General features: G+C 39.0%; 1 protein-coding gene across 3 annotated transcripts in view; it reads left to right on the top strand.

The window, feature by feature from the left end:
- Positions 1–22,846, top strand: part of TLCD4 (TLC domain containing 4) — a 95,271-nt gene that overhangs the window by 58,642 nt on the left and 13,783 nt on the right. For all 3 annotated transcript variants that reach the window (XM_049616768.1, XM_049616767.1, XM_049616769.1), the window contains exon 6: positions 16,874–16,947. In XM_049616768.1, coding sequence (XP_049472725.1) covers positions 16,874–16,947 — 74 coding nt within the window. The remainder of the gene's footprint in view (positions 1–16,873; positions 16,948–22,846) is intronic.

Raw genomic sequence — 22,846 nt, 5'->3', positions numbered from 1 at the left:
CAGTGAGCTTATAACTCTACTAATTGAGGGATTTAGTCATGGTAAAAATGTTAAGTGGCCATTTAAAAAATAATATGTGTTATATATGTATGTGCATCTATGTAAAGACATGTGATGTACATATGTAGGGGTGAAAAAATGTGTTTGGGTTTTGGAATTTGTTTTAATATTTACTTTTTTAAATGTTTGTTTATTTTTTAAAGAGTGGGGGGATGGGCAGAGAGAGAAGGAGACAAGAGAATCCCAAGCAGGCTTCCTGCCATCAGTGCAGAGCCTGATGCAGAGAGAGAGAGAGAGAGAGTGAGAGAGAGAGAGAGATGGGCAGAGAGAGAGGGAGACAGAGAATCCCAAGTAGGCTCCCACCCTAAGCACAGAGCCTGATGTGGGGCTTGATCTCACAAACCGTGAGATCATGATCTGAGCCAAAATCAAGAGTCGGACACAGAACTGACTGAGCCTCCTAGGTGCCCCTAATATTTACTTTTTCTTATAGAATATCTGAAGTGACCATTGCCGATATTTCATGAACATAACAAACCTCCTTAAGGCCTTCCTCCATTTTGTTTTAGGAAGAGTTCAAGGCTACCTCTTCTTTCCTTATACTGTGCTTACCACTTCACTCTTTTCTGTGTGGAAAAGCATCCCCTCAGATTTGCACAGTTGGATCATTTTAGCAGAACTGTCTCCCTTTCTTTCTCTAACCTGGCTTGGCTTTTGAAGCCTGTTTCCTTTCAATACCAGGAAAGGAAATAGTTCATATATTGGACTTATGTGTGAAGATAAAATAGATGTCAGCCAAGATGATTGCCATGTCTACCCAGGTCAATATTTTGTTCTTAATTAGATTTTTATTTTATTTTATTATTATTATTTTTTTTTACAGTTTATGTGTGGTGAAGCTAGTGATTTTTTTTTTCTTAATTAGATTAAAAAAAACCCAGTCTTATATGATTCTCCTTGTACGATGTGCTAGAACAGTCAAATGCTTGGACACAGAAAATAGGATAGTTACCAGGGGCTGGGTGGAGGGGGAATTGTAAAGTTACTGTTGAATGGAGGAGTTTCATTTTGGGGATATGAAAAGTTCTAGAGACTTAAGCATTTAAAAGTAGTTAAAAGTAAACTGAGGGTTGATGGGGGGTGGGAGGGAGGGCAGGGTGGGAGGGAGGGCAGGGTGGGTGATGGGTATTGAGGAGGGCACCTTTTGGGATGAGCACTGGGTGTTGTATGGAAACCAATTTGACAGTAAATTTCATATATTAAAAAATAAAAAAATAAAAAAAAAATTAAAAAAAAAAAGTAGTTAAAAGTAAATTTTATGTTATGTATATTTTACCACAATAAAACGATTTTTTTTTTTAACAAGCTTATCAAATGACTGAAACAAGGTTAGGAAGGGGAACTAATAATATGCTGGATGATGTATTACATTTTTAAAAAGTTTCAAGCTGGAGCAGTAGGCTGAAACAAATAGATGGAACCTAATAATGATAAATGTTAGGTTTTGCGGTTAGGTATGACGATGTATATAGGTGGGGAGGAATGATCTGGAGGTGATAAATGACCACAACTTCAGTTGAGCCAATAGCATGTCACATCTGCTTAAAAAGAAAGCTGTTTTCAAATTTAGACTCTATTAGGGGAGGCACAGCATCCAATTCAAACACAAATTACAGTTTTCCTTGTTAGACCACACCCAAGCTCATTATCTGGAGCCCTTGACCTTGAATATGCAGGGGGTAGGGGAAAGGGCTGCCAGATGACAGAGCAGAGATTAGAATAGGAAGCTATTGTCCTGAGACAAACAATTGAAGGACCCAGAGAGGTCAGCCCACAAAAGATAAGTTGTAGGACATGATGGTTTGGAAAGGTCCTGGGGAATGTGAGAGGATTATTAAGTAGAAGAGAATGGACTAATTCTGGATTAATTCAGGTGTTAGAACTAGGACCTTTGGGGACAGTAAAAGTGAGGCAGGTGAGACTTCTGTTTTACAGAAGAGACACCATTGAATGAAAAGAAAATTATAACAATGGCCTTTTAAAGTAGTTCTTTCTACCATAAGATATCTTCAATCAGATAGATACAAAAATAGATATAATAAGTAGAAACTTTGAGTAGGAGTTTGCACTAAAAAATCTTTGAAGTTTTATTTTAATGATGAAATTCTGTGATTCAGCTGTTTTGTTAAAATGATTTGATTTGGTTCTAATGCTTGGGGGGTAGGCAGTGGGCAAGTAAGAATAAGCTAAGCTATGTCACCAGGTTCCTAAGTAACCCTGGAAGGAAGGGGTGAAAGCAGCTGGCCTACCAAGCCATTTGTTTCTTGGGAGAAAGGGAGGGGAAGAAAGGAGGGCCAGTGACTCTAGTCTAACCTTGTCAGCAGAACCTTTGGGTAGACAGAGTACTGACACTTGCTGGGAGAAGAGACCTTAACTGTGGAATGCCTTTAGGATGTCCCTGGTTAAAGACAACCCATGGTAAAGAGAACACAGGAATGTGAGGCCTGCCTCCTTGGAGAATGTCATGTGCACTGTACAGCTTTTGGAAAGTATAGAATGGACATGTTTTATAAGTTAAACTCTCACTGCTGTGTGGGAAACTTGGCGAACCTCACTTAGTAGAGTGTTCATACCTTCTGGGCCGGAGTCACCTGTTCAGCACAAGGAGGACCTGACTTACCAGCTGCCTTTGATGTCCCGCACCTCTCTCTGTGTCCTCTGAATCATTTGATGGCCTGTATCCTTGGAACATTTACTAAAAGCTCAGTACCGGGAAAGATCACGGTTTCACATGAGTCTGATTTGGCAATCATCTGATCCTGTGTGTTCACTCAGGCCTTCGATTGTCTTGTAAATAAATGATCAAAAACCTTTAATGATTAAAGTTTAGCAAAAAGTTATTAAATATAGGATGGATTTTGTTCCCAAATGTCACTTTTAGATTGGTGGAACTCTGAAAGGGGTTTCCATGGAAATGTGTTAAGGCTCCGGGTCCGTGCAATAACCTATAAAACACCTCACTATTGCTCCCATGGAACACAGTCACATTTTTACACGAGTGTCCGGTGTGGGATGCTCAGAATTTCTCTCCAGCCCTATGGTGGGAAAGGGTGGCCACCCCACTCCCACCCATTGATGGCAGCACAGTATGTAGCACCACGCCAACAGAAGTAGGTGCGTCATACTTTTAGTTCTCTTTCTCCCTTCCCTTCGAAGGCCGTGACCCTAGCTACTCTCAGCTGTTAGAAAATTAAATTTCCCATGGTAAGAAAATCCAGATTTTCATAATCACTGGCAAAAAGAATTTTCAGCTCCGGAAGGGATCAGACAAATCCTGTTTTGTTTTCCCTCACAGAATCACGTAGAGGCCAAGGCAAGTATGAGTTTTACTACAGGCAGAGAGCTCCTTAAAGGTAGATGGCAGAGGTGGAAAAGCCATATTGACCAGAAGTGAATTGTGAGTTTTGTCATAATTTGCTAACAGTAAAGTATCAAAATTTGTAATTTATTTGTCTAAAACTATTAGACTTGAGCCTGTCCCTTTAATCGCATCTATCTCATTTGTATTTCAGTAGGTTTTCTTGAGTAGGAGAGAAGGGGATACGGTGGTGAGGAATCACGCATAACCTAAAGCTTATCTCATGGTTGCCATGTCCCACCTAATGCTGTCACAGGTGTACTGGATTAAACAGGTGATGAGTCATTGATATACAGGAGCAGAAAATATAGAAGCAAGACTGAAGCATAGTCCTCCACCCCTGTGTGGGTTTGAACGAAGGAGCTCTGGGGGTACAGGGGACAAGGCATATGATGGAACCTGTGCAATTCCGTTAGGTAGCTAAGATTTGAGCGTAAGAAACTATCAAAAAATTCAAGGAACACATCGCCCACTGATAAATCGGTAATGCCATTACAGTTTAGGGAACGGAAAGATGACTGTGTTAACTTCTGTTAATTTTTTTAGTCTGAACATGGATATATGTAAAAAAAAATCTGAGACTGTTGAAATATAGGACTTAGTAAGTCCAGTGTTGTCTAGGTCTGATTCTTCAGAGATAACTACTGACCATACTTGATGTATATTCTTGTAGTGAATATGAGTTGTGCATAAATTTTCCTATATATATTTGTGCTTTTTTGAATTTTCTAAAAGAGCTTTTGAGGTAGATGGGACTTACTCTCATTCTCAAAAAAAAAAAAAAAGTGTTTAGATTAGCAGGAAAAAGTGGGGAAGACTTCCTAGGTCAGAAGACATGAGGAAAATCCCTGAGGAGAAGAAGTCAGACCTTCGGAGGTGATAGTAAGAACTAGGGTTTCAGGGTGGATCTGTGTGCGCTTGGTAGTGGTTGTACGTTTGGATGAATAAGATGGAGTCACTTGGGGGGCACCTGGGTGGCGCAGTCGGTTAAGCATCCGACTTCAGCCAGGTCACGATCTCACGGTCCGTGAGTTTGAGCCCCGCGTCGGGCTCTGGGCTGATGGCTCGGAGCCTGGAGCCTGTTTCCGATTCTGTGTCTCCCTCTCTCTCTGTCCCTCCCCCGTTCATGCCCTGTCTCTCTCTGTCCCAAAAATAAAATAAACGTTGAAAAAAAAAAATTAAAAAAAAAAAATTAACTTTAAAAAAAAAAAAAAAAAAAAAGATGGAGTCACTTGATGGAGTCAACATCCCAGATCACCAGACTTGCATTTTCACTTTTCACAGAGTTGTTATAGGCCCATTAGCCAAAAAAACCCAAGAAAACAAAAAACAAAAAAACTTGATACAACTGGCATACTAGAAAGATAAGACTGATGGTGATATGTAGAAAAAAATGCTACATGGGGGAGGAAATGTTGTAGGAGGTTATTGGAATAATATGAGTGATAGATTATGAAGGAATTTAATTTTAGGGGTTATGGTGGTGGTCATGTTAATGAAGGGAAAAAAAATCTAAAAGCCATTTTGTAGTCAACAGAGCAGGGTGACTAATTTGGATTTCACAGAATGAAGGGAAAGAAGAGGGCAAAAGGATCCAGAGCACTAAAGGGATGTGATACTATGGAAGGACATGGGAGACCGTTTGGGCAGAAAGATACTTTGAGATGCTGTGAGACCTTGTGGCAGTAGCACAGCTGTCCCAGGGGCAAGGGGCCCGTATGCATTAGAAGTAAGATTCGTGTTGTGGGGGCAGGGGCAGGAACCAGAAGAAGGATGATCCTCTAAAAGAGGCAGAGGAGAACTTCAGAGAGGCAGAAAGAGAACCACAAAAGTATACATTTGGGAAGACCGTGATTAAGGCCCCTTATAGCAACACTGTGAATTGAAAAAGGGCACTGGGGTGGCTCATTTGGTTAAGTGACCCACTCTTGATTCCGGCTCAGGTCCTGATCTTGCAGTTCATGAGATAGAGTCCTGCATCCGGCTCTGTGCTGACAGTGTGGAGCCTACTTGGGGTTCTCTCTTCCTCTCCCTCTGCCCCTTATCTCTCTCTCTCTCTCTCTCTCTCTCTCTCTCTCTCTCCTCTCTCAAAAATAAATAAACATTAAAAAAGCTATGAAAAACATATAGGCAGAGGCCATTTGAAGAAATTAGACAGGTCATTAATTTTTATTTGAGGATTAGAAAATATTGACAAGCAAAAAGAAAAAATAATTCCCAAATCCCACAACCCAGAGATGACTATATTTACTTAATTACCATTTACATTTAGGTATTTCCACTTTTTTCCAATGGGTGTATGCATAAGTCAAAAATAGCGTTCTGTGTTTGATTATATATGACAAAAATGGGCTCAAAATTTAAAATTTATTTTACACATTGAAGTATTGCATACAACAAAATAACTGGCAATCTTATGTCAGAAAGCAAGAAGCCTATCAAAGACTAATGGGGTTATGTCTAAAGGACATAAGAACTAACATGAAAGCTCTCTCATTGGCTAAAAATGTGACATTTTGATAATCAATTAGAATAACTATTGTAGCCATTGAAAACCATTGACTCATGAGTTCTTAATAATATAAAAAAAAAAAAGTGGGACAGTTCTTGCATGGGATCTCTCATGTGGGTGCTGTTAAGTAGCATTTGGGACTGGAGTCCTCTAAAGGCTCAACTGGGTTGAAACAGACTCATTCCAGTGTCTGGCAATTGATGCTGGCTCTCTGCTGGGACCTCAGCAGGGCTGTCGCCTACAGTGCCTGTTTGTGGCCCCTCCTGCGGCCCCTCTGCAAAGCTTCTCATGACTGAGCTTCAGAAGACCCAGGATGTTACTTCCACTGCATTCTGGTGGTCACGTGAGTTTTCTAGGGCAGGCTAGATTCAAGGGGAGGAAAATAAGACCCCACCTCTTCATATGAGGAGCACTGTGCACATCTAGGAAGGGAAGGAAGTGATGGCAGCCATCTTTGGAGACTGTCACCGTCTTATTTGTCAATGTTGGATGACATTATCTTCTTGTTACGATAAGCATTTAACTCTCACATCTCTCTTTCCTTTCCCGTCTTCCTTTCAGTGTTGTTAAAGGAATTTTAGTTTCTAAGTTCCTCTGAAAACTTCCATTTCTGGTTCTGTAGCACCTCTTGATACTTTTTAAGGTGAGGGTATTAGTGCTCCTATGCTACTTTTTGTGTCTCTAACCACTACTTCACTTCTCAGTTTGTCATTTGTACTTGGTGGGGGTGGGGGGTTGTATTGTCAAGATTTTGAACCAAGTTTTCCTTTACATCTGTTTGATCCGACACAGAGAAAATCAATATGAAAATTATGACAATCAATTATGACAATCATATTAAAATAGTGGACTGCACAAACAAGATTACATTTCCTGTCTAATTTTTGTTTAGAGTTTCCAATGCTTCCCTTTTTTCTTGCGACATATTCTTGGCCTTTATCATATATTTGAGTTGTTCCATACTCTCAAGGATAGCATCACATCTCTGTGATCATTTTTTCCCAGATACCTGCCCTTGGAACCCTCCATTCTCCACTTCAGTCTGAACAGACTGCTCTCTAGGTCTGCTGCCCAGTGTCCTGGGCTTCCTGCCATGACTTTCCTGGTTTGGGGCCACTGTTTCCTGGATCCCATGTCTGTCTTTCTTGGTTCACTCACTCATTGTGCTGCAGCATAACTTCAAATGATTTCCTAAGGAAGAGTGTGAAGGAGGTAAATTCTCTAAGTTTTTTGTAAGTTCTGAAAATGTGTTTTATTCTCAGGCCATCTGGTTGGATCATTAGCTCTATTGGCAGCATGTGGATATATAATCATATTTAACCAATTCCCTATTGTTATACGTTTGTTCTGAGCTTCACTATTGTATATAACTTGAGTGAACATCCTTATATCTTTTCATATTTGTGCCATACACAATTATTTTCTTTTTTTTTTAAATTTTTTTTTTAACGTTTATTTATTTTTGGGACAGAGAGAGACAGAGCATGAACGGGGGAGGGGCAGAGAGAGAGGGAGACACAGAATCGGAAGCAGGCTCCAGGCTCTGAGCCATCAGCCCAGAGCCCGACGCGGGGCTCGAACTCACGGACCGCGAGATCGTGACCTGAGCCGAAGTCGGACACTCAACCGACTGAGCCACCCAGGCGCCCCCACAATTATTTTCAAAGAATAATTCTGTAGAGAGGAAATCCTGGGCAAGTGGGATGTACATTTTTAAGTATATGGACATGTTCTGCTAAAATTCTCTTTGGAAAGGTTACCCTGCACCTTCAAAAAGATGTTTGTACATGTTTGACTTTACTGGCTAATGTGTAGAGATTATTGTGTGTAAACTTTTTTTTTTTTTCACCAAGAGATTGGTTGGTTTTTGTTGTTTGTTCTCTTTGTTCTTGTTGTCTGAAGACTGCCAGTTAATAAGGTTCAGGAACTCTGAAGGGGGTAGACCAGAATTTTCTGAGCAAATTGGAAATGATACCTGGAAAGAAGGTAGACATGAATGGTCTTTAAATATTTCAAGGGTTATCATGTGAAGAAGAGATTTTGGATTACCATGATCAGAAGTAGGACTGGTAGATGGAAGTCAGAGAGGGTGCATTAGAGTTCTGAAACTTATGAATAGCACTCCCAGGAAGGAGCAGGCAGCTTTAGGAGATGCTACACTTCTCACCATGGAGTTGTGCAGGCTGAAGGGCAAATTGGAAGAGCTTTGGTAGATGGGATTTAAAAATCGGTTGGTAATAGAACGAGGCCATCTTCAGAGTCCATTTCAACCCTACCACATTATGATGGTAAGAAACATAAAGTTGTCCTGAACAGAGTGAAATTTGAGTTGAGTGAAATATAGTTGTGAGGTGGAAAGTTGGTGTCACCTATTTGGTAGATAAAACTGTTCCCCCGTGGAAGTATTTATTTTTCTTTTCAAACTGGATGTTTTTTTCCTGCAACAATTAGAAAGTAAGATTGACGACTTTTTGAGAAGTGATGTGTGGACATAATTTTTGTTTTATCTTGAAATAGCAATAGTGAACCAACATTTAGTCCTCACTAATTGTGATGGCGACCTGTCATTCTTATTATCATCCCTTTCTGCTCATCGTTTCAGGCTGGGCCCTTGGTCCTGTGAAGTCACTCAAATATCAGTGAGGTGGAGACTTCTACATAGACAGGATGGCATAGGCCCTTTTAGGACTTGTTCTTAAACTTAATCAGTCTTCTGTACAATCAGGATATGAAAAATTACTGGGTTCAGTTTCACCTTTAACTGCAAAATTTTTTCCACTATTTTACTTTTTATTTATTTATTATTATTATTTTTTTTAGAGAGTGGGAGAGCAGGGGAAAGGGGCCGAGAGAGAGAGCATGTTAAACAGGCTCCACACTCCGCATGGAGCCCAACATCGGGCTTCTTCACACAACCCTGGGTTCATAACCTGAGCTGAAATCAAGAGTCGAATGCTCAACTGACTGAGCCCCCCGAGATGCTCCTTTTTTCCACTTTTTGAGTGCCTTTTCTATTTTCATATTTTTCTTGGTTGCTATTAGTACGTATCTTGTTCTCACATCAGTTCTGTCAAAAAAGATGGTATTATGCCCATTTTACAAATGGAGAAACTTAAATTTATTTATTTAAAAAAAATTTTTTAACGTTTATTCATTTTTGAGAGACAGAAGAAGACACGGCACAAGCAGGGGAGGGGCAGAGAGAGAGGGAGACACAGAATCCGAAGCAGGCTCCAGGCTCTGAGCTGTCAGCACAGAGCCGACACAGGGCTCCAACTCACAAACCATGAGATCATGACCTGAGCTGATGTCGGATGCTTAACTGGATCTCGGTGCCCTGAGAAACTGAAATTTAGGTCAGCTTGGCCAGAGGTCACCCAGGAGTGCTAGGGTTCAAATCCTGGCCTCCATGCCACAGGCTTGTGATCCTGTCCTAACATCCCTGCCTCCCCAGACTTACTTGCTTAATTATCATAATGAATTGCCCAAATAGAATAAGAGTTTGAAAGATTCTAGCAGTCAGCTGGCCAATAAATATTTATGGAAATTCTGCCATCAGCAGCAGGATATAGTGGTTCATAGACACTTCCATTTCTCAGTTAATTCTGTCATTCCACTGTTTCATAAAATGGGGAAGATGAGGACGGTGGGAGGGGCAGCCATACACTCCTAATAGCAGCTCTTTAAAAAGTATTCACCATATTTATAGAGATATGGAAATGGGGTTAGAGAAGTTCAGTAATAGCCACAAATCATGCAGTTAAGAAAGGGCTTCTTAGTTTGCTGGCATGCCCATACATAACCAGCTTCTAGCCATTTTCCTTCTGATCCATAGCTGTCATGCAGGTCTCAAATTCTCCTACCTCTTTTTTTTTTTTTTTCAATTGAAGTATACTTAAACAATATCCTATTAGTTTCAGGCTTACATTATCATGATTTTATGCTTTTATACATTGCCAAGTGATCTCCATGTTAAGTCTAGTACCATCTATCACCATATAAAATTATTATAATATTACTGACTATATTCTCCTTGCTGTACATTATATCTTTATGACCTACTTATAACTGGAAGTTTGTACCTCTTAACACCCTTCCCTTTCCATTCTGTTAGGCTTCTGACACCCCCCCCCAACACCCCTCTCCTCTGCCAATCATTAGTTTGTTCTTTGTATCTAGAATCTGTTTCTTTTCCCTTTTGTTTATTCATGTGTTTTTTTAGATTCCACATATAAGTGAAATCATATGGTATTTGTTTCTTTGTCTGACTTATTTAATGTAGCCTAAAACCCTCCAGGTCCAGCCCATTCTTGTTCTCAAATATGGCAAGATTTCATTCTTTTTGATGGCTAATATTCCATTGTATATACGTACCACATCTTCTTTGTCCATTCATCTATTGATGGGCACTTCAGTTGCTTCCATAGCTTAGCTGTTGTAAATAATGTGATGAATATAGGGGTGCGTTGGTGTTCTTGTTTTTTTTTTTTCAGGTAAATACCGAGAAGTGGAATTGCTGGATCATATGATAGTTTTATTCTTAATTTTTTGAGGACCCTCTATTGTTTTCCACAGTGGCTGCATCAGGTTATATTCCCACCGACAGTGCATGAGGGTCCCCTTTTCTCCATACTTTTGCCAGCACTTACTTTTTGTCTTTGATATTAGCCAATGTGATGGGTGTGAGTTTCTTCCCCACCTCTTACTTGCCAACCCACTTTTTTCTGTCTTGTTTCACTAATCTAAATGTATCAAGTTTTGGAGATTAAATATCAAGACTTTTTTTTATCATAACACATTTCTCGTGACCTCTAATTCTTTTCTACTGATCTCTTTACAAAATTAAAATCTGGATATTTTTCTCCTTTTCTTTTACAATGGAACACTAATATTCTCATCAGAGTGCTCACCCACTCAGATATAGGTTTGCAGGACTCTTAGGAATTGGTTTTGGAGGTGATTCTCCTTGCTTCACACTGAGGAGTAGGCGAGGTTCAACTCAGGAAATATGCACCAGGCACTGTACTAGGCTTTATGGATACAACAATAAACGAGACACAAGGAATATAGATAATTTGCAAGGGTGTAAGTACTTTAACAGACAGGCAGAGAAATCTGTTGAAACACCTGACCTAGCTCAGGATTCAGGAGTCAGGAAAATATTTCTAGATGGATGCAGCTGGTCTACCTTGCTAATGCTGTAGGATCTGATGGGGGGTTTGTAAATCTTCACTAATTACAATTTCAGAGAAGTATGGAGCTAGTTTCCTAAGGGCTTCGAGATTCCTAGATCATCTGTAAGCTAGGATGGTAGTTCTCTAACTTTAGTCAATATTGGAATCACCTGGAGGGCCTATTAGAAATATATTGCTCATCTGACCTCCACGGTTACTAATTCAGTAGGTCTGCAATGGGGCCCAAGAAAATGTACATCTAGCAAATTTCCAGGTGTTGGTGATGCTGCTAGTCTGGGGACCACACTTTGAGAACGACTGTGTTAGATATGAGAGAACCATTTTCTTTGGGAAGAGGGAAGAGAAATTAGAAGAAAAGCCAGGATGCTATGCCCATTTCTTTTATAAACTCAAGAGGTTTTTTTCAGTGTGGAGATACTGCATTTTGGCTAAATTTAGATGAAAGCAACATATCAAATTGACTATTTTTACTAGTAACTTTTAGTATTTAAAGACTATTATAGAGTCCAGTTTTATCTGATACTAATTTGACACTTTGGTTAAAAGTTACTTTTATAACCACTTGAAAGGAGTTCGAAGAAATCTTCTAAACTCTCAAAAAAGTCTTAGACATAGTATAGTTAATAAGTTTGTATTTTTAAAATTCACTAGAAAGCAATGTTTACAATTGTTTCTTAAAATTTAAGAGTAAGGCGATTGCTACTATTTCAATATTTTGCATGACTTTGGACTGTCTGCTTAAAAATATTTTAGAAATCACAAACAAAAACTTAAAAAATTTCAGTATTGCATTTCATATTTGGATAAAATGATTTATTTGAAAGATATAGTAAGTAATTTAGCAAGGCTTTGGCTGACCTTAGGAATATATTAACTCATATCTTATAGCAATTTGGTATGTCATATTCTCTAAACATTGGGTATAGTTACCTAGAATGCCACACATTTTAAAAAAACTAAACAAAAGAAGATTGTTAGGAAAAGTAGATTGGAAAAAGAGCTACCTTTAACTGAGGGAGAAAGGCAATGTTATAGATGGGAAAATTTATCTTTAAAAACAAAAGTGAGTGTTAAGTACGTGAAGTTATTATGATAGAGGATTATACTAATCAACTATTTCTGAAATTTTTCTGTCTGGTTCAAGTAAGAATCTCACTAAAGTAACTCTTTTCTTTGCATTTGTTGCCTCCCCAAGGGTCATGTTCTAGTTGTGCACTATTTTCAAAGCTCTTCTCCCTTCCCCTAGTCACTGAAGAATTTAACTATGGGAGAAGAGGAAAGCAGAACATTTCAGCTTTTTAATTTTACCAGGATGGTCTCCAACTAAACACAATTACTTATTTTTCTGACCTTTTCTTAACTGAAATATTCCAATCACTTCCTTTGGAAACACTCACCTAAACTTTAAATAAATCACCAAAACTAAAAAATAAGTCCATAAAACATCCAGGAACTTGGAATATGAAAGGCAATTTGCTTCCTATTACTTGAAAGTGCTTCTTTGTGCTGGATGAGTTAGAGAGGTCAGACATTTACTCTTTATTCATTCCTCTTTCTCGGAGCTAGGAATGTGATTTTAATTATGTATTAAAATGAAAAAGTTTACCTACCATTTGGGATTCATTATAATAAAATTCATAATAAAGAAGGGAGTGGCCTGCCCAAGTCCATCCTGGTTTTACTGTTTTACTACTGAAAATCCCGTATCCTGTGAAGTCTTTCCCTTTGATGCAAAAAAATTGTGGCACCCACGATTTGCAGTTCATAATAATGGATCATTTATTGTCGCATTACACTGAATGATACCATGGAAGTGTGTTGTAATCATGAGCATTAACAGTCATCTTTGCCCTTTGGAAGATCAGATGAGAATGAGAACACTATGATACCAACACCAGAATGCCCCCAAAGTTCACCAATAAAGAAGGTTATAGTTATTATATATGGAAATATGTATAATATATATTATTATATACATTAGTATATAATGATGTTATGGGTGGATGGAAAGACACATGGGTTAGGGTATTAGATAACCAAAAGAGACTAGACTGTACAATATGCAGAAAAGAATTTAGGATTGGGCATTGTTACGGATTGAATTGTATCCTACCCCCAAATTCTTATGTTGAGGATCTGAGCCCTAGTACCACTGAATGTGACTTTATTTGCAAATAGGGTCATTACAGATGTTTTTGGTTAAGTGAACATGAGGTCATAGGTGAATAGGATGGGTCCTTTAATCCAACATGACTGGTATCCTTATAAAAAGGGCAAGTTTGGACACATACATGCACGTAGGGAAAATGCCATGTGAAGATTGGAGTTGGGATGCCTAGAAGCCAAGGAACTGCAAGAAACTAGGAGAGAAGCCTGGAGCAGATCCTTCCCTAGAACCTCCAGAAGGAGCATGGGCCTGCCAACACCTTGATCTGAGACTTCTAGCCTCCAGAACTGTAAGACAATACGTTTCTGTTGTTTAAGCCACCCATCCTGTGGTACTTTGTTATGGCACCCCCAGCAATCTAATACAGGCCTGCTAGAGATGGGGATGGAAAAGCGCCTAAAGAGACTGCATCTCACAAGTCTGAAATGAGACAGACAAGTACATCTAAATGGAGCTGTACGTTTTTCATCTTCCAAAAAGACACTGACGCTCAGTTGAAATAATAGCAGGCATAAAACTTGGACATACCACATGGATATACACATTTTATTGTTCCCTTGACTGTTCTACGAAACTGAGTAAAGTTACATTTCCTGATCCAGAGGTTGCAACGAAAACATCCTGTCGGCGAAAAAGGGGTAAATTCTAATAACAGATGTGTTGGTTTCTCACAGTAGAGAGAGCTTACTCTGTTGGATATTCCCAATAATCGTGCTTTCTTTCCTCTAGCAGATGTTGCATGGAATCACAGCAATAAAAACTCTTAGCTCCTGGGATTTGAAAAATGGAGTTTCAAGTTGAATTTTTGACTCCTATGAAGATTATAAAGAAACCACATGAAATAACAATTGTTGATGTGTTGTTCAAAGACGAATTAGATTTTGCTCAATACGTCTGCACATTTGGCAGACAGTGCAAATGTAAACGTGGCAAATTCCATTCGGTCTATACACTTCTCACCAAAGAAAATGAAAAGATACTACCTGTGAAACACCTTCCACACCTCGCGTAGAACAGTGCCACAAAGAGATGTGATTTGCTTACCTCTGATGTTGAGGCTTTCATAATGAAAGTTCTTTCCCACCTTTAGCTTCCTCAAGACCTGAAGAACCAATGAGAGTTTTGACTTCACAGAAATGGAGGGAGATGGCTTCCATAGACCTGTGCCTATAAGATAGCTACAATTATTGCCAGCATGCGTTGGCCAGCCGTAAAATCACATGTGTAGAGTGTGAGGCAAAGAGAATGTCCTTCTGTAATTTGGAAATAAATCGAGGATGAGAAAACAGAAAAATATTACATTAAATAATCAGATATTTATGTACTGTTTCTTTAAAACTGATGACTGCTGAGGAACCTGTAAGCATCTAGAAAAGGATGAACTATTAGCACCTCTGTTAGTTAATGTAGTCTGAGGGTTGTGACAAGCATACAATGGAAGAATGGCTCATTTGGGGAAATAAAACTGCTTCTGAACTCAAAAGCATTACCAGGAAATGGTAGCCACATTGAACAGGATTTTCTTCACTAGAACTGTAACTTATTTGGAATCCATTTTGTATGCTTTCCAGTATTGAAAAAGGATGGATAGTTTAGAAGTGGATAGTTTATATGATGAATTTGTACATGCAAAAGACCTTAGAGACAAATAGCTGGTCTATCAAAACAAGCCTATAGATACAAAGTGGATGGACCTTTTCAGAGAGCTAGGAACTTAATTCTTGTAACTCCAAAAAGCCTGTTGCTAGTAAAAGTCTCAAGTATTTTATGCTCACACCTTTGTTAAGAAAATATTTAGGTTGAGGTCACCCTATTGGAGTGATACTGTAATGTGGATTCCTAAGAGCAGAGCTACAAGTCAAAGTAATTTTATGTTAGACTGTATTTCATTCTTGAAAAAAAAATATGTGTGTGTGCGTGTATGTGTGTGTGTGTGTGTACTTGCTTGTGTACACGCGCACACACACACACACACACACGCACGCACACACACACCAAAGGCTGTAGGCAGTTAAGAGAAGTAATACTGGAAAAAGAAAAAGAAAAATCTGTATTGTGGATAAGAAGATGTCACTATTATTTTTTATTAAATATAGGTAACAACTATTTAATTAGTCCCATTGTATTTACATTCTCCTTTTACAAAGTCTCGGATTTATGTCTCTTAAAAATATATAATAATGTAGCCTCCTAAATTTAAATATCCAAAAGAAAGTTAAAAGGGCAAAAGGAAACCTAAAAATATTACAGTTTCACGCATTTTATTTGTTAAATTAGTCCTATTTTTAATTACGACTAATTACCACTCTTAACTAATCTTGTTTGTTTAAATAAAAGCTTTTATTGTAACAGAAAAGTAAATAATACAGAAAAATATATAATTTCAAATAAACACCGATTCTTTATATTTCCGTGATAAAGTCGTGACACATGTATATAGTTATTTCTCCTATGTTGTCATGTGTGCTTGGACTGGTATGGCTGTACTCACCTTGCCCACTGCCTTTGCCCCTTTGTCCCTCCTCCTTCCATTTCTCCTCATCACACGTTTCAGTTTCCCTAAGGCCAGTGAGTTTGAGATTATAAAAAGTTCTAGATTAGTCTTGGAAAAGCTAAGTCTTGAAACCAGCTCTGAATTTTTAATCTCTAAAATAATTTCCGTGGAGAAGAACTGAAAACCCTTCAAATAAAAAGGGTTTTTTTGTTTTTTGTTTTTGCTTTATATTCCCATTTGGAAAGCAGCATGTATATAGCTTTTAGGACTGAAGTTCCACGTATACCTAATGTTTTGGGGGCAGGTAGGATTATTTCTTTTTATGTACAATCATAATTCTGATTTAACTGGAAGTGGTGGAATGACTCTATTTACCTAGTAACAGTTTTTAAATTACATGATATTTTTGGAATGTATACGTTTGGTGTTCTTTCTAATGCTTATTAACTCTGCTCTACTTTTCGTATTATTAAATTCATACAGTGTACTAGGTATTATGTTTCTAAATTCAGAAAGGTCCTGAAAGTATGGGTTTTAGCTGTAGGATCTTCCGATTGACAAATATTTTTGCAGGTCAAATGTGATAGATCAGTTTTAGCATGTGTTGTTACATTTGGCAGATAAGCATCGGCTCACAGTCTCACGTGTTGTTAATTAGGATATGAAGTACACTTTTGAGATTTTAAGGTGCTTTCATTAATAGATATAAGAATGAGTTTCTATTAGGTATTTAATTGCTCTAAAATTCCTCAAGTGCTGAAATTCACGCTACTTTGGTAATTATTTCTACAGCAATTTGAGGATGCCGTTACTGATGGCTATTTGCAGAATTCATTAATTCAACATGAGACAACAGCTTAAAATCTGTTTTTATAAATGAACATAAGTGTATACAATATGCTGTCTTTTAAAAATAATGTAGAATTCTAGTGACATTTCTAATTTCTCATGAAGAAAATTAGGAGACTTGGTCTGTTTTGACGTTGATTGTTATTTTATGCTGAGAAGTTATTGAATGTTCCTTTAATATTTGGAAATTTTGATAAGAATGGCCTCCCTGACATTGTATTTTATGTTTATCATCCAGAAGGATGGAGTGCTGGCATACATTGGGAATTTTCGCCTGCTTGCAGAACTTTCCAGCCCTTTTGTGAATCAGCGGTAGGTTATTGATATCATTATTTTACACTTATGCTGTTTACCTTTAGTTTGGGGAAATTTTTTTCCAAGATCCTAAAGCTACTAAATAAAAATGAGAATATGTGATATGAACTGTTATCACCATTCTGCAAATGAGGAAAGTAAACGTTGGAGGGGTTGGAGAAACTTGTCCAAGATCCCCTAGCTAGAAAGTGGTGGTCCTAGCTTTTGAACAGAGCTCTCTCAGAAAGGTGATGATGCTTTATTATACTTGGGTTCATCTTGGGTCCTGTTCATATTCTTTTTTTTTTTTTTTTAAGTTTATTTACTTTGAGAGAGAGCATGTGTGAGCACTTGTGTGCATGCGTGCGAGCAGGGAAGTGGCAGAGAGAGCATGGTGGGGGGGGGGGAGAGAGAGAATCCCAAGCAAGTCCAAACTGTCAGTGGGGAGCCCTATGTAGGGCTCAACGCAGGGTTCAAACTCGAGAACCATGAGATTATGACCTGAGCCCAAATCAAGAGTCAGATGCTTAACCGACTAAGTCACCCAGGTGCCTTTCCTGTTCATATTCTTGACACCAACTGACTCCTGTTCCCAAATTCTGATATTGACATTACCTTAGTTCCTCATTTAAGAAAAACAGTGTTCTAATTTTAGATTTACAGAAAAGCTGCAAAGATAGCACAGGAACTCTTATATCCTCCTCACCTAGTTTTTCCTATTGCCCATGTCTTCTATTACCCTGGGACATTTGTCAAAACTGAGAAACCGATATTGATACATCACTCTTAAGTGACCTACAGACTTTGTCGGATTACACCAGTTTTTCCATTAGTGTTTTCTTTTTTGTTCTAGGATTCAATCCAGACTGCCACACTGCATTTAGTTGTCATGTCTTCCTGGTCTCCTGTCGTCTGTAACAGTTCTGAGTCTTTCCCTATTTTTCTGACTTTGACAGTGTTAAGAAGTACTGTCCAGTTATTCTATAAAGAGTCCTCCAGTCTGGATTTTTCTGTTTTTCTTATGACTAGATGGAGGTTATGGGGTTTGGGGAGGAATTCCATGGAGGCAGAGTGCCCTTGTCATCACATCGTATCAGGAGGTACATGCGTCCACATGACATCAGTGGGGATTTGAACTTTCATCACATGGTTGAGGTGGTATTTGCCAGGTTTCTCCACTGTGAAGTTTTTTCTTTTCCTTACTCTGTTCTTTAAGAGCAAGATACAAAATGTAGCCCACTCTCAAGGGAGAGAAGGAATTAAGCTCCACCTCATGGAGGGAGGTAGTTACTCATATTTGCCAATGGATTTGTAATGAGGCTTTATTACCCTTATCCTGTCATTTAACGAGGTCTACTGATGTTTTTTTCTGTGCAGTGTTGGCTGTTCCTTTCACTCCATATCCATGGTCCTAGTTGGGGACCTTCGGGATGTCAATGGTTCACTTACTGCCATAGCCTTCCAACTGACTTCCCTTGTTTCAGATTCACCCTCTCTTCAATCCTTTCCTCACAGTGCTGCTGACGTAGTGTTCCCTGTGTTCCATTTTCTATACCTTATTTTCTTCCACAAACTGAATCCTGTTTAGACTCTTCTCTTTGACATTCATTGCAGCATGCTCCCTGTGTCTCCAGCCTTATTTCTTACTACTCATTAGAGTCAGGTTTGAACACTTACTGTCTCATGCACCTCTGGGTTATTCTGACATTTCTTTCTTTATTCACATCATCCATTTACCCTCCATCTTTGAAAAATTTACCTATCTTTAAAATCTTAGGTCAAAGTCCCAAGCCAGGGGAGGCTCCCATGATTGCATGTAGCCTTTTGTGACGTAGCATAGAGATAACCCAGAGAATTGAAACTGTCAAATCAGACTCATGTGAGTTAGAGAATATATCCGGTATTAAACCTTACTAATAATCTCAAGGATCCTGATACATCAAAATGGCTCCCTGGGTCCTTTTTGCATTGGGCACACTGGAAGTTATCTATGAGGGCCATAAACAATATGCATAGTTTATATTGCGGACATAGAAGGAGCTTTCTTGGTTATGACACATCTCCATATAATACTCAGATAATTACATAACTTATGTAACATTCCCCAGAGGGTCAGGCCCCATAAATCTGTACATTTTAGGTTTGTTTGCCATAAGCAATCCTAGAGTAGGTTAAGTCCTAAAAGCATTCGTGGATGAGACTCTCCAGCAACACATACCATTAGTCTATTTATTGGGAGGCCTGTCATTAGTATGCTTACCAAGCAATTAGCCTGATCTTTTTTTCTTGCCAAAGGTGGTGGGGGAAGGGGGAGGAGTGGTCCTTCCACCCCCAAAACAGGAAAGAATGGGTTATAGATCTGCTGCTTAACCTTTTCTTTCCCAAGTGCTTATACACCATCTTATTTTGTATGCCACTGTTTCGGATGGTGTAATCTTTTCTTAACATTTACTTATTTTTGAGAGAGAGAGGGAACACGAGCAGGAGAGGGGCAGAGAGAGAGGGAGACACAGAATCTGAAGCAGGCGCCAGGCTCTGAGCTGTCAGCACAGAGCCCGACGTGGGGCTCCAACCCATGAATCGTGAGATCGTGACCTGAGCCAAAGTTGGACGCTTAACCGACTGAGCCACCCAGGCACCCCTATGTAATCTTATTTTTTGAGGAAGATAATCAGTTCCTTGGGCTCTGCCATTTAATTTTTTTAAATAATAATTCTTCTGCAATCCTCAAAGACTGAAATCATGGAAGTATAGAGCAAAGAGCACGTTCTTTGAAGTCAAAAGACCCACATTCAGACCCAAGCTCTCCCACTTACCATTGGACATGAGTGGAAGACTATTTAATCTCTCTAAGCCTGGCTTCTTACCTATAAAACAGGGATAACGATGCCTATAGGCCTCACAGTTTGTTGTGAGATTCAATGAGATTTCGTGCTTGCCGTTTGGTATATGTTCAATAAGTTCTAAATGACGTACATATTCAGTATGCTAAACTGGAAGTGCATAGTCTATACTTACTTTCTCTACTTTTTTGTATCTTTTTTGCTCTTTAACTCATTAAAGTTAGGCTTTCTCCTCTGTCATTCTGCTGGAACCGCTTCATTAGAGGCACCAGTGACTTCTAGTTGCAAAATCTAGTGAACACCCTTGGTGCCTGTCTTGTGTCTCTCTGTGGACTCGATGCTATTCCTCACCTCCTTCTAAGGCCCAACTCCCTTTGCTTTCATGACACTGCACTCATCTGGTCCTTGTATTTCTCTGACCATCCTCTCTCACTCTTCTTAGTAAGAGACAGTTCCATACATGCTGGTGTTCCCTGAGGCTCTCTTCTGGGCCCACTGATCTTCCTCTGGGGTGGCCCAGTGCTTCTCCCTGGGGTGAGGTCTATTTTCAAGGCAGCAGCAATTACCTGTTTGCTCATTTTGGCATAATGAGCAATGTGTGAGTTTTAAAATCAGATACACTCAAGTTGCAATTCAACCTTGCCGCTTACCTGCCCTGACCTTGGGTAAGTTATTTAACATCCCTGTACTACAGTTGTTTTCTCCTTAAAAAGAACATATTTAATACTACGCACTTCTTTGTGTCTTAGTCAAGTGTTTTCTCCTCCCAGGTGGCACATCAAATTCAACATGTCTAAAATAGAATGCAACATATTTCCCTCTGTAGTCTCATATCCTCTCGTTCAGCATGTGGCCCAGCCATTCTTGGTCACTCCCGCTCGGTATGTGGGAATCACCTTTGACTGTTCTCCCTTACCCACATTTGGGTCCATCACCAGGTCTTACCAGAAAACCTCCTAAATATTTCTTGCCTTGGCCACTGACTCTCCATCTCTACTGTCAGTGCCCTTGATCATCATCTCTTGCCTAAGCTACTGTACTAGTACTCTAACCCTGTACTACCCAGTAGGGTAACCACAAGCCACATGTAACTATTTAATATTTAAATTAAGTTAAAAATTCAGTTCTCAGTCTAACTTGTAACATTTCAAATGCTTCACAGCCCCATGTGGCTAGTGTCTACTGAATTGGGTAGCACATCCATAGACCATTTTCGTTACTGCAGAAAGCTTTTTAGGACAGTGCTGTTCTAGACTGCAGGTTGGCAAACTAAGGCTCGAGGGCCGAACCCATTGCTGTTCTTTTGCAAATGAAGTTTTATTGGGGCACAGCTCTGTTCACTTGTTTACATGACTGCTGACACACTGCAACAGCAAAGTTGATTGTGACAGAGACCATACAGCTTCCAAAACCTCTTACTTTATGTCTACTCTCTCTTTGTGGAGGAAGTTTTGCTGATCCCTGCTCTAGATCGTCTACCTGTCTCCGGTCCTGTTCCCCGTTTGTCTCTCTTCTCTATCAGTATCTTCCATGATGATCCCCCTAAAACCCAAAAACGAACAGGCAGCTTCCCTGGTTGAATCCCCTCAGTGGCTCCTGCTGCATTACAGGATAAGATGTGGGCTCTTCAATGTGATACAAAATTTTCCAAGAATAGCTGTCTTCTCTCTTTCCACCACATTTTTCCCTCCAAAATCTCCTCTCATTCCAACTTGTCCATATGCTGAAAAGGTCTCCTGGCTCATCCTTCAAGACTCAGCCTGAGGATTATTTCCATCACTGAATCCCATCTCTTTTGGGTTGAGCTGGGTGTCCCTCACCTGTGCTTCCGCAATAGTGACATACATTTACCCCATTAGGATTAGTGTATTTTATGATAATGTTCTCTCTCTCTCTGTCTCTCTCTCTCTCTCTCTCTCTGTTTCTTCTGGTTCATCTCTGTGTTCATTAGATCAAGGGTGCAATTTTGTTCAACTTTGCATGGTCCAGCACTCCAACATTGTCTGGCACATAGTAGCCATTTAATTGCTTTTTGAAAAAATGACCCCTGGGAAGTGATCAGTTAAACTTTAGCATCTCTTGAATGTGATTCAGATTATGAGACTTTGAAGCAGGAGAAAATTAACTGACGCTTAAAGGAATTTCAATTTGTTTTTGTTTGAAACTCTCTGAGAACTCATAAAATTAGAGATAGCTTAATTCTACACCTTTATCTAAAATCTTTGAGTCTTTAGTAAATTAAGAAAGGGAGAAGTGTGTTTGGAATGTGAACAAGAAATGGTATCACGGAAGAGCAAGCAGATAGTAACAAAATCAAGCGCAGCCACTTAAGCTCTCTTAGAGTTTTCTGTTGGTTAATTGTTTTCTTTAGAGTTTGTGGTATTTTTATGTTTTCTCTATTTTGGAGCTTTGTATAATTTAAGAAGACACATGGGATGCATGTGGTGGCTTCTAGAGGCAAGAGGACTAAAATAAAGCTTAGACACCTGGGCTTCAGTTAAATTTCTGCTGCTGAGTTATACCCGTGCATCAGGTTTCTTTTTATAAAAACTAATTCAGTGGCGGTAACTTCTTTCTTCCCTAAATGCAATGAACTGTCATGAGGACATATTTATGCATTGCATTGATATTAAAATCCAATATCTTATAAGAACTTTGTACATATGCTCCTTGATATGTGAATTCAGTACTTACTAAATACCTCCTCAGTACCCAAATGTCCCAGTCCCTGCCTTCCAGACACCACTGGTGTCTAGTGGTGTGTCTGTGTTTGAGAAAATAAGACTTAAAAATAGAAAATAATGAGCTAGTAAAACAAGACATTATGTGAAAAAAAAAAGTGCTGGTATTAATGCTATAAAACAGCTGTTCTCAAACTTGTAGATCTCATAAATTATTGAGGACTTGAATGAACTTTTATTTCCTGTGGGCTTATATCTATTGATATTTGCCAGATTGGAACTTCAGACTGCGACATTAAAAATATTTATTAATTCATTTAATAGTAACAATAATATTTTATGTCAACATAATGTGTTTTTTGTATGAAAAATAACTGCATTGCCAAAATGAAA

This window comes from Panthera uncia, assembly GCF_023721935.1.
Source record: "Panthera uncia isolate 11264 chromosome C1 unlocalized genomic scaffold, Puncia_PCG_1.0 HiC_scaffold_4, whole genome shotgun sequence".
NCBI lineage: Eukaryota > Metazoa > Chordata > Mammalia > Carnivora > Felidae > Panthera > Panthera uncia.
The sequence above is the reverse complement of the archived record's forward strand: the minus strand, read 5'-3'. Positions and strand labels throughout refer to the sequence as shown.